This window comes from Solanum lycopersicum, chromosome 5, assembly GCF_036512215.1.
Source record: "Solanum lycopersicum chromosome 5, SLM_r2.1".
Classification (NCBI taxonomy): Eukaryota; Viridiplantae; Streptophyta; class Magnoliopsida; order Solanales; family Solanaceae; genus Solanum; species Solanum lycopersicum.
Window position 1 is genome coordinate 65,974,508 of NC_090804.1, and position 12,743 is coordinate 65,987,250.

Consider the following 12,743-nt stretch of genomic DNA (forward strand, 5'->3'; position numbering starts at 1 on the left):
TCGATATAGGTTTGTCCCTCTATATATCAAATTAATAGTGGACAATTATTATTGAACGAGCAATATGTGTATTGTATGATCCATTCAAAAATAGTAAAATAAAATAGTGTAATAGATGTTAGCTTCATTCTACTTTGGTAAAATTGGTAAGAACATTATATTGTTTTGCCCTTTTCGTGAATTGCGTGCTTAGCTTGTGATAGCAATAGTTGATGAGCTCCACTTTTCTCAAAAGTGAATTTTCTATTTGGAAGTGCAAAATTTAGTTTTAAAATATCTTTTTTTAATTTTAGTTAAAAGATATTAAAATTAAAAAAATAAAAATAATTTAAAAAATAAATTAACATAAAAAAATATTATTCTGATCAAAAAGATTTTTCCTTTTCTATTTGTCTTAAATTATAAAGAAGTGGAACACATTGAAATACTTTTCAATCTTAGTTGTTGGTGATGTTATAATTGGACCGACACTCTATATTTTTATTTTTTTAAATGTTAGATATTGATAATAAATCTAATTAAATTTAAATATGTACATTATAATGTATAATATTTATTTTCAAGAAGCGAGGTTCTTTAATATAATTTTTTCGAACTCAGACTTGAGAAAGGTGAAGAAATCTCAACTATTTCACTATAATTTATATTATTATTGGATGTTCGTTAATCAGTGTGCTTGTATTGTTAGTTTAGATACTATGTTTATTTTGATTGTTACATTACACATTATTAACTTATTATTTTATCTTTACTTATTATTTAATAATTCTATTGAAAGTTTATCAGTTAAATTGTTTTTTGTAATATTATATATCGACATAAAACAATATCAAACTATATAACCATTTAGTTTTTAAAAAATAAATTATAAAATAATTTAGACTACATCAACTTCAAGATAATATTCCAAAATAATATGGCTATTCAAGTCAAATAAATGAACAATGAAATAATATAATGTCGTCTATGTAGATGACATGTTTTAGCTGATAAAAAATGGAGCTTGTCCTAGGAGAAATATAATTAGTTAACTCAAATCAATTAATTAAATCACATATTCATTCATAAAAATAACTCATAAAAAAATCAAAATTAAGAACAAGAACCAAGAAAAAATTTATACATATATAAAAATCAAATATTTGTACAAGTTATAAATACAATCAATCAAATTTTAAGTGTAAAAACGATAAAAAAAATCAACCAAGGCGTTCAAGATCAAATTACTATATTCATTATTCGTTGCAATAATTCAAGTGTTCATGAGGAATAATTCAAGTTCATAATAGTGATTCAAAATCAAGTTGCTTATACTTTTGAATCTAAATCGAATTCAAGTTCAACTTATAAAGTTTGTATTATTGTTAAAAAATTTAAATATATTATAAAGATTGCGACATTCATTATACGTTGAATCAATATATTACTACTTTTGTTGCTCAATTTTCATATCTAGATGGAGTTTTATTCTCTCGACTTGAAATTTGTTGTTTATAATGACACCTTTTATTTTTAATCAATCCTCTAAAATTTTCATATTTATATAATATTCAAAAACAACTTAATTTTATAATCATTCGATTTTGAGATGATTAATATCTATAACCTATTTTTGAACATTTACACCTTTTTCCGAACTATTTGTTATGCTTTTTCTTGAGCCGGAGGTTTATTGAAAACAATTTCTGCATCTTTCAAGATGAGGTCCGAAGCATACACATTACCTTTTCCAAGTGCACTAGATATGTTATTGTTGTTACTTATTTTAGACCACATATTTCAAAGATTTGCTCCTTTTCTATAATTCTATATTATTTTACTTTAGAATTACTACTTAAAAGATGAGCTTTAACGGCAATTAATTAATAATTGCCGCTAAATATTTATTTTTAGCGGTAATTAACATTCTTTGTATATATCCGTAAAGGTTTTAGCGACATTGGATCTAATGACACTTAACTGATACCGATAAAAACTTTAACACTCTTCATTAATGTATTTATTTATTACCGCTAAAAATTATTTTTATTATAGTGAATACACTGTTATTCTTCTCTAAGAATTTCCCTTCCTTCTAAGTTCAATCAATCCCCCAAAAGACTTTCTCCTTCAATGTCATTGCTAAACTTATTTACAAATTCATGTTGTAGAAACTTATGCAGAGCAGAAAAATAATAACAAAGTTTAAAAGACCATTCTTTTGCCATTTGAATTTTTTAAAACTAATTTGTATTAACTAAGGTTTCACAATTAGCCCGTCTAGCTCAGTTGGTAGAGCGCAAGGCTCTTAACCTTGTGGTCGTGGGTTCGAGCCCCACGGTGGGCGCAATTTTTTTATCCTTTGCGTTGTATTTTTTTTCTCCCAACACTTGATGAGAATAACAGTGAATTATAGTGGTGAGAGGTCAATTTTTTTTTTAGGATCACTTTGTAAAATATATCATGTTAATTATTTGTGTAATATGTATTGCGTTTCTCATCCATTTTGTCGTATATTTATATATAGACATTTCCAGGGGCGGACCCACATGAAATTCGCCGAGTGCTTGCACTCATCACTTCTGTAACAAAGTGATATTTGTATAAAATTAACATAGAGTACCTAATGAATAAATGATCTAATTAACCCAATTACTCTTGGGTGGATACTTAACACTATTTTAGTATTTTGAACGAGAGTTCAAATCTCATGGTTAACATTTATTTTTATAATTGTTAACAAAATTAATAATTTTCTTATTTATAAAAAATAATCTAATAACTTCCTAAAACTTTGACATAAAAAAATAATAATATAATTATTAAAATTTAAATTAGTCGTCGGCAAGATTGGATTGAGTCTAAGAGTGTTGCAGTGACCAGTGAGAATGGCCTACCATGCTCTATATCTATTAAGCCACTCCACCTAAATCATTATTGCTCAACGCAAATAAGTCGTAAAAAAAGTTAAATTTATTTTTAAAATATATGATATAAAATAGAATAAATTCATTTCGTAATTAATAATTGGAGTCAAATGTACCTTAAAGGTTATTAAATAGGGTTAAATATTCCCTTATTTTCAAAAGGCAAAATATTTGTATTTTATAATGTTGTATATTCAACAATTAAAATTTATCGTTTTAAACGAAACGAAGCCTTTCACGTAATTATTATCATTTTAAACAAAAGTAAACTAAGTCTTTCACGTAATTATCATCAATGTATATTAGTTAAACTCATTTTTGAAATAATAGTAATATAGTATAATAGGTAAAATATTTCCAAATAAGATGTAAAAATGAGAGTACATATTACACACAAATGGTAACATTGGAAGTTCCCTTATTCCAGCCACAATAGATTCTCTTGTCAGCTCATAAATTTTTCCCATGGCCCTTGGGCTCTATCCCTATTTTGTCTTTTTTTTTTAAAAAAAAAACAACATATTTAATAAAATCTACTAATCGAATTTGATGCGTATAAAATGTACATAAATTTTATTATTATCTTTTAGAATAGAGATTGTTTTCGGAGAATGAATCAAGTATCTCAAATTTAAATACAAAAATAAAATACAATAGTGTAGAATACATTAGTCTTATTTAAAATCAATAATTTGAATCTAACAATAGTTATTGATTTATCGATATCGTTGACTTAACAGTTTCAATAACTGTTTTGATTTTTCTTTATTATCGCTATCTATTTTTAATCGTTTGCGATTTTTTTAATGTGTTAAACGATAATTATTCTACAATGTGATAGCATTTTTTAATTAAGATGCAATCTTTCAACTCATATGCATATTTCATTTGATTTCTCACCTTGTTTTTAAATAATTTTTAATTTTCTAACAATTTTGTTAGTATCAAATCTCATAGGTTAATGCGATAATAATCAATAATCAAGAAATTAATATCTAAATAATTTCATATTTAGCATATCTACAAATCGTATCTCATAATCCTATAACAATTTAACAAGTTTATGAATAGATAATTAATAAGTCAAACCAACGAACTTTAAAATGAACTGAACAAATATTTAGTTATACTATTTTTACTTCTTTCACCTCTGTTTTGTCTACACAGATCTCACTACAAAAATCTCCATTATTGATCTCTGATCTCTCTCAAGAACCTAAAAAAATGGCGATATCATCAATGAGAAACCTCTTCAAAGAACGCAAAATCCCATTTTTGTTCACTTTTTTCCTTTTACTAATCTTCGTCACTTTCTTACTCATATCAAACTCACAAAAATCCCCTGTTTTCATAGCCACCGACATTTCTCAGCACCATTCTGAGACGCCCATTTCTTCAAATCCGATTGTTTCACAAACCCAATTGAATCCAATCACTAAGGATTCAAACCCATCTGAGGATTTTGGATTGAACGATACGAAAAATGATGAATTGGGTGTGGAAAATTTTAATTGGAAGCTGTGTAAGGGTCCAGTTGCAGTTGATTATATACCTTGTCTTGATAATTCGGAGGCTATAAAAGCGCTGAAATCGAGGAGGCATATGGAGCATAGAGAGAGGCATTGTCCTGACCCAAGTCCTAGGTGTTTGATTCCACTGCCTGATGGGTATAAACTGCCAGTTCCATGGCCTAAGAGTAGGGACATGGTGAGATTGATAGGTTTTTTTGGTGGTAAGATTTGTTTTCTAATTTTGTTTATCTGTGCCATGGTATACTGTTTCCTTTTTGATAGAGTTACTCGGTATTTGTGCTCGTGGGAGGTAACAGGTAGCCTCGTGAGCTGAGCTGCGCGCAAGCTGGACTGGACACCACTGTTATAAGAAAAAGTAATTGTTAGTTCAGTAATGCCACAAGGCTACCTGTTGCCTCCGTGCAAGCTGGCTTGGACACCATTGGTATAAGAAAAGGCAATTGTTAGTTCAGTGGGAGCGGGATCTTATAGTGGTTATAGCTGTTAGATTTTATTTGCATTGTGCTCATGATCAGTCATAGAGTTATAGTTGTTAGATTATAGGTATAGTACGGATTGTATATAGAGATGTGAGAAGTTTAGCTTTCGTTAAGGACTGGCCGTCCTGTTACTAGTGCTTTAATTTTGGTGGTGATACGCGAGAGTAGGGGAGAATCTAGGATTTCAAGAAGATGGGTGCAATATCATGATAAGTGGATTCACAATTTAAATTTAACGGGTTCAACCATTATGTTCTTATAATAGTACACATAACACTTATGAATTACAGGTTTTTTTTTAAAAAAAAGATTCCTTTTAGTGATTTTTCACATATATAAGTATATTCCATGTCTGAATGTTGGCTTTAGTTGAACCGTTGTCTATATGCTACATCCTACAATCATATGATTACAAATGAGCATAGATATTATATGTTTGATATGGATTTGAAAGAATAAGCCAAGTATAAAGAAGAGAAATAGAAAGAACATACATAATTAAAACACTAGATGGACCCTAATTGAACCCTCAAACTCAATTGCACAGGTCAGTCAATAACCATTTGACCATATGACTCTTTAATCTTAGGCGTGCACATCTATATTTAAGTAGTTTTGAAAAGATATAATGTTACTCTACATGGTCTAGGGAGGCATAGCATCGATGCTTGTGAAACCTCACCCCTCCTCTTGGTTACCTCCCTGCACTAGTGCTCTTGTTAGTGTTAGCACTCTGATTGTCAAAAACATTTTTTTACTTCTAGGCAGCTGTTGCTGTATTAGTCTTTCCTTACCCGCACATTTATAGAGAAAAAGATTGAACATTCATGGCTGCATATCTTTTTCATGATTTTTCATGAAATGGTCTCAACCATGTTCATGCCTTTCTGATAGTCTCATTTCACAAGAGAAATATAGGGAAAAAAGAGGGGGAAATACTGCTTTTTGGGCTACTAAAAGTAACCGCAACTGATGATCCATTTCACAGGTACCATAGAGTTTTTAGAACTTCCTACTATTCATTGGGTGAAAGCGAATATCAATTTCTGCAATATCTGATGGGCAAATATGGTTTGCCAGTAAAATCTGAAGCGCCTTATTGACTTCGAATGTACTCTCATGGCTTATTGTAACCTACAAGTTTCCCATCATTTCACTTTGACTTCTGGGCATTATAGGTTCAAATATTGATCGATTTCCTCATTTTACATGTTGCAATTCTCTGATAAAATTGATGTGGAGTTATCCAAAAGCATATTGTTCAATTTACTCATATATTCTGCTCAGCTTGTCAAAACACCTTTGCAGTAACTGATTCTTTGTTTATTTTAACTTCTGATAGATATGGTATAACAATGTTCCTCATCCTAAGCTTGTGGAATATAAGAAGGACCAGAATTGGGTGGTCAAATCTGGCGATTATCTTGTTTTTCCTGGTGGTGGAACGCAGTTCAAGGATGGAGTGACCAACTATATCGAGTCAATTCAAAAGGTAGTGTCTCTACTTTACATACATGTTGTCCTTAATCACACCAAGCTACATTATTGTATTATACAATGTATGTTCGGACTGCTGTTAAACTTCGTTGGATTTCATGCTTTTCCAAGTTCGTTGCTTTTGTCAATTGAATAAAATTGTAATCTGGCAATACATTTGTGAAATGCTACTGTTTGGATGCCGTGACCACTTTGGATGAATGATATTTTTTATTGTCTCTATACATTGTTCTGTAACCATTTCAAAGGGATAGATTATTAGTATAAATCCATTTTGCATTGACGAAGTTAGGACCGGTCAACTTTGATGAACGTCATATTGCATGTCCTCAGTTTTTTCATATGAACCTTTACACGTGTCTCAAAGAAGCTTCAGAGTCCTTGCTCCTTCGACCAGTTCTACTGTAAAATGAAATGCAGGTGAATCTTTGATATGTTAATTTAGATTATAATTGGTACTTCTCTGTGATTTTCGAGTAATCATTCTATGAGAAAAAAGCTACTTTTATGTAATCAAAAGCCAAAGGGTTCTAGATAGATGCCAAGGGTTATACATGTTCATACACGGTTATCCATACTAGGCCAGTGGGCATAAGATTTCTTAAGTATATCTGATAGAGATATTTGTTGCATTAATTATCACATTAAATAAAGTGATACGATACCCATAAACAATTGAAATGAGTATTCTCCAAGTTATCTGATCATTTTGAAATTGTTTTATAAGATATTCTTAAACGGTTACATGCACTAACAACACCTAATTATTTTCATTTTCATTCACGAATTGAAATTCCTTGAGTGAGGTGTTGGGCTTCTTAAGTGTGCAGCAAGTATACTGGAAGAAGCAGTAGTACTATTTTGTTAATTTACATTTTTCTTTAATTTTGTCCTTCCTTTTCTTCTTTCAATTGCTTTCTTGTTCATGTAGGGGAGAGGTTATTTCGTCATCTTTCATTTGTTCTGCTGTCACTAGGTTGGGAATTTGGGATGATCCCTGGAGCCCTACCGGTACTGATTGTATTTTTAAGCTGAGATGTTTCTTACTTTTTCATTCAGACTTTTCCAGAAATCGACTGGGGAAAGCATATAAGGGTCATTTTAGATGTTGGCTGCGGTGTTGCTAGCTTCGGTGGGTATTTGCTGGATAAAAATGTCATTACCATGTCACTTGCACCAAAGGATGAACATGAGGCTCAGATACAGTTTGCACTTGAACGTGGAATTCCTGCTACTCTCTCAGTCATTGGAACTCAAAAGCTGGCATTTCCGGATAATGCATATGATGTGATTCATTGTGCAAGATGCAGGGTTCATTGGGATGGAGATGGTAGTTTCACTATTTTCAAATTTCCAACACCATCATCTATACTATTTTACTTGATAATTCAATCTGAAATTGCAGGAGGAAAACCACTGATGGAACTTAACAGGATACTTAGACCTGGAGGGTTTTTCGTATGGTCAGCAACGCCCGTTTATCGAGATGACGAAAGAGATAAGAAAGTCTGGAAAGGTTTTTACTCGTGGATACTCAACTCTCTGAATTAACATTTTTATAAGTTTTTTTTAATGATCAGCTTCAGTCTGAAAGCTGATTAGGCATAGTACTGGTACTGTTTTACCTTTGTTCTGTTTGCAATAACTGAATTTTATTCCACAAGCTCGGTGAAGACCAAGACAGCTTAAAAGTGAAGCTTCTTGAAGTGAGTTATTCATTATCTCTAAGTGGTGGCACTTTACTTTCTTTTCATTTGCAGCTATGGTTGCACTAACTGAAGCAATATGCTGGAAGGTGGTGAAGAAGACCTTTTTTGACTCAGCTGGTGTCGGGCTAGTTATATATCAAAAGCCGGTTTCATCTTCCTGCTATGAGAACCGCAGAGAAAGTAATCCACCTCTATGTGACCAGAACAATAGATCAAATAGTTCATGGTATGCCAATACTCCTTTATGGGCATTATCATTGTATCCTTGACTTTATCACATTGTCATCATTCCGCTTCAATCATCTATTTTATGTCATACGAGCAGGTATGCGTCTCTGGACAGCTGCCTTGTACCACTCCCCACGAGCAGCAGTGGCAATACATATAAGTGGCCTGCACCCTGGCCCCAGAGGCTCAACAATAAACCTGAACGCTTATCCCAAAAAACAGATAATGAAGATATTTTTGACGAGGACACAAAACACTGGGCAGCATTGGTCTCGGATGTTTACCTTGGAGGCCTTTCTATAAACTGGTCAAGCGTGAGGAACGTGATGGACATGAATGCTGGTTACGGAGGGTAAGAGAGAAACTACATTGGAGATGCACATCGTCATTCAAATCTCTGTTGACCTAACTTGGTGACTTTCCATGGTAATTACAATTACAGGTTTGCCTCGGCAATCATTGATCGACCCCTCTGGGTAATGAACGTCGTTCCCATCAGTGAGCCAGATACTCTCTCCATTATCTTTGACAGAGGGCTGATTGGTATATACCACGACTGGTGCGAGTCCTTCAATACCTATCCCCGGACATACGATCTTCTACATTCCAGCTTCCTCTTTGGAAATTTAACTCAAAGGTTCAATAACTACTTTCTCAGTTAACTATTAATTTGTTCATTAATGTTGCTTACCTAGTATTCAGTACCCTTTTGGGGTTATTGACCAATCCAGATTCATGCCATGTAAGGCACATTAAAGGGAGGAACCGCTCCTTTTCTTAGAGCCTAAACTCGCGATTTCTGATTAAGAATGGAGGGATCCTACCCATCCCACCACAACTCTAGTCGAGTAGTCGTAGCTACTGTGGTTTCATTTGTATCCTATATTTTCTCACGAGACGAACTTTTTGGTCTCTCTGTTTTCGCAGATGCGACGTGGTGGAAGTAGTTGTGGAGATGGATAGAATAGTGAGACCAGGTGGATATGTTTTAGTTCAAGACACAATGCCAATGCTTAACAAGCTTAGATCAATTCTTCAATCACTTCATTGGTCAGTAAATCTGCAGCAAGAACAGTTTCTTGTTGCTAAAAAAGGCTTTTGGCGTCCACATGACAAAGTCAGAAAGTGAAATTCACAGCTTCTTTTTCCTTGTATATTTATTTATATATTACACTTATTTATCTTTTTATGCATACAAAAAAAAGAAAAAATAAACTTAGTTATCAAATTGAAGCAAATTTTGTTCTTATGTATCACTACAATTCATTCTTTTCATGAGTGTTTGTTTGAAAATATGCACAAGTTGAGTTTGCAATTTTGCATCTTCTAGTTGTTTGAGTTGATTTTTATTTTTTTTGTTTTGCACAAGAAGAAAGTTTTTGTTTTTAAAGATGTTCGAATTTAGTTTTTGCAAAATCTTTAATAAACTCGATTTTTCGCGGTTAAAAGGGGTAAAATTTACAAATCGTCACTTTTCCGCGCTTAGAAATTGAAAAATAACCATTGTCATGAATACATTTGCCCTATTTGTTACTGGTCTTCAAATTTTATTCCTCAAAGACAAATAATTTTTTTTATCACAATATCTCACGAGTTATGTTTTGCACTTATGCTTTGTTAGACATAAATTTAAGTTCTACAAGTAAAAATTAAAGATCAATCCATTTGAAAGCAAATAATGCGATTAATTTTTTTTTCCCTGTATTCACACATCCTTCTCTAATTTATTAAACAAATCAATCATGCTCTTGTATCTTTTTATAATAGAACTATAACAAATAGACTAAATAATAAGTTATTTTATCAAGGACTTTTCATTAAAATAAAATTAAAGTAAATTGACCAATCGAATCTACCATTTACTTTATTTGCCCTATTATCGAAGTGTTACGCATGTATAAATCTACTCGAGACTTTTCCCAAGGGTCTATGCATGTATCAAACATCACCATAGAAGTCAAAAGGGAATTTAAGTTTTATGTATTCGTAAAAAACATTCCGGGCAAATGGTGTGTTGTGATGTTTGGTTCATATGAACTTAGTAATTTTGATACAAAATATATATTATACGTAATAATGCATTAGAATTGTAATAAATAGAAATGTCTGATCCTAAATTTATCACATGTTAATTTTTTCGATACGGAATATATATTATATATAAAAATGCATTAGAATTGTAATAAATAGAAATGTTTGATCCTAAATTTATCACATGTTAAGCTACAACGACAATATAAATAATATCACTATATATAACTTAAATACAATTATAAACAAAGGAGTCAACCCCTTCAACTATTATTATATAACTTTGAGAAAATGGTCATCACGTACTAATTAGAACCAATCTAAGAATGCATGAACCTTCATACTTTAACAAACATACACTTAGTAGCCTTCACGTCAAATAATCAACAAAATATGTCAAATTACATACCAATAACATCTATATATACCTAAGAATAATCATTTCAAATGTCATTAACAATCTAAAAATTTCACCACACAAAATATGGCTATTAAAATCCAAGTTATCTTATTCGTATCGTCGTTCCTTCTAGCATTCGGGTATGGTCATGGCCCGGCCCAGCCCGTTGACATGACAACGACGACTGTGGTGATTGAAGGCATGGTATACTGTCAAAGTTGTGATACATATGGATCATGGTCATTGCAAGGGGCTAAGCCAATTGCATCTGCTAAAATTAGTGTCATATGCAAAAACTACAAGAAAAGAGTGAATTTTTACAAGGCATTTGAGACAAATGAATATGGTTATTTTTATGCAGAGTTACAAGGTTATAAAATGGGACATTCTTATCTTGATCATCCACTTCAATCTTGTCATGTGAAATTGGTCAATTCTCCACAAGAAAAATGTAATGTTTTTAGTAATATTAATTATGGAATCAATGGTGCACCACTAAGATTTGATGATAAAGTTATTGATAGAAGTGATTATAAAGCTGTAATTTACACTGCTGGTCCTTTGGCTTTTCGACCAGCAGACTGTCCTCCAAAATAAGTTGTTCGTGCCGTGAAATCGTCGTCATTAATATTGTATTAGAGAAGACTGTCTACGTCACATTTTTTGAGATAAGACTGCAACAACTGTTCTAATTGAGTTTGTTGTGGTTTTGATAACTTCTCAATGGTCCAATAATGTTTTACAAGAATTTCTAGTGCTATAATTTTGTCATGTATCAATTGTATGATATTTGTGCTTGTGACATTTCTCCTATGTACCATCCTTAGCTTTTTCAACATTCATTGAGAAAAACAATGAATAGGAGGGATAATAATTTTACTTTCTACTATTATAGAAGAGTCAATTTAATTTTGGTATCAACAAGTGCTTTGTCACTTTATAATTGTTTTTTTGTTTTGTTTTGTTTGCTCCATATGAATGATATTAAGAGATCCACAGAATTATCTATGCACAATTATTAATCTATTTCAGTGTATTATTTGTTCATATTTTTATTTATACACTTCTAAAAAAAAATCATAAACAAAAAGAGTATCTTACTAGTTTACCTCTTAATTCTCTTAATATTTTTTATTTGTTTTTTACTTATCACATTTCAACTTGGCATATTCATCAAAAAAAATCCCCTACCCCCACCCACACACACAAAAAAAATTAAGTTTGTTTTACAAAAATGTTTTCAACTTCAAATACTTATTTTTTCACCTTACCCTGGACCCACCCCACCTAGTCATCGTCCCCCCACCCCCATCCCCTACCCCCAACCAACCCCCACCCTTCAAAAATATTAAATTTGTTTAAAAAATATTTTTAACCTCAAATCCCCCCATCACCCCGCAAATCTCGAAATTTTTTTAAAAAGTTTTTTTTACTTTTATAATAAAATAAAACTAAATTAAGCATCAACAGATTTCATCTAAAAAAGAACTAAAATATTTTCTCCATATTGAATTCTTAAGTAAATAACTATTTATTCATGAAATATGGATAAACTAGTATTTTACCCAATCCATTTTTACCCATAAAAATATAGAGGGTTGAATGATTACCCATTTTAATGTTAACCTATTTTCAACCCACCCACATTTAACTCAACCCGCCCATTTGCCACCACTAGTTAACACATATATCTGGCTTGCCATACATATCTTCTTTATAAAAAAGTGTTATTTCTTCTAGTCCAAGCAAAAATTAAAGACAGCAGTGCAATGGTTAAATATACATCAACCACCTTATTTCAAATGATTAATCCTTTGCATCTTTCTATCATTAATTAACTAGGATACCCTTGCTGTTAAATAATTGAGAGCATACAATAAGAAATATGTTACACTGACTCAACCCAAACTCATAAGAAACAATTACTCAATTATACAATAAAACGAACTGCTCACTTCTGG

General features: G+C 31.7%; 2 protein-coding genes and 1 non-coding gene across 3 annotated transcripts; all 3 read left to right on the forward strand.

Annotated features, from left to right (window-relative positions):
- Nucleotides 1-2,253: 2,253 nt before the first annotated feature.
- TRNAK-CUU (transfer RNA lysine (anticodon CUU)) lies at nucleotides 2,254-2,326 on the forward strand. The gene has a single exon. It is a non-coding gene; the product is annotated as a tRNA-Lys (tRNA).
- Nucleotides 2,327-4,004: 1,678 nt separating this feature from the next.
- Nucleotides 4,005-9,666, forward strand: LOC101259443 (probable methyltransferase PMT23). The gene is made up of 8 exons (XM_004239900.5): nucleotides 4,005-4,613; nucleotides 6,260-6,409; nucleotides 7,474-7,744; nucleotides 7,820-7,930; nucleotides 8,175-8,349; nucleotides 8,449-8,703; nucleotides 8,794-8,988; nucleotides 9,279-9,666. Exons 1-8 carry the CDS (start codon nucleotides 4,131-4,133, stop codon nucleotides 9,478-9,480), a joined length of 1,842 nt encoding a protein of 613 aa, XP_004239948.1. The 5' UTR covers nucleotides 4,005-4,130; the 3' UTR covers nucleotides 9,481-9,666.
- Nucleotides 9,667-10,866: 1,200 nt separating this feature from the next.
- Nucleotides 10,867-11,379, forward strand: LOC101251478 (non-classical arabinogalactan protein 30-like). The gene has a single exon (XM_004240181.5). It carries the CDS (start codon nucleotides 10,867-10,869, stop codon nucleotides 11,377-11,379), a length of 513 nt encoding a protein of 170 aa, XP_004240229.1.
- Nucleotides 11,380-12,743: the final 1,364 nt, after the last annotated feature.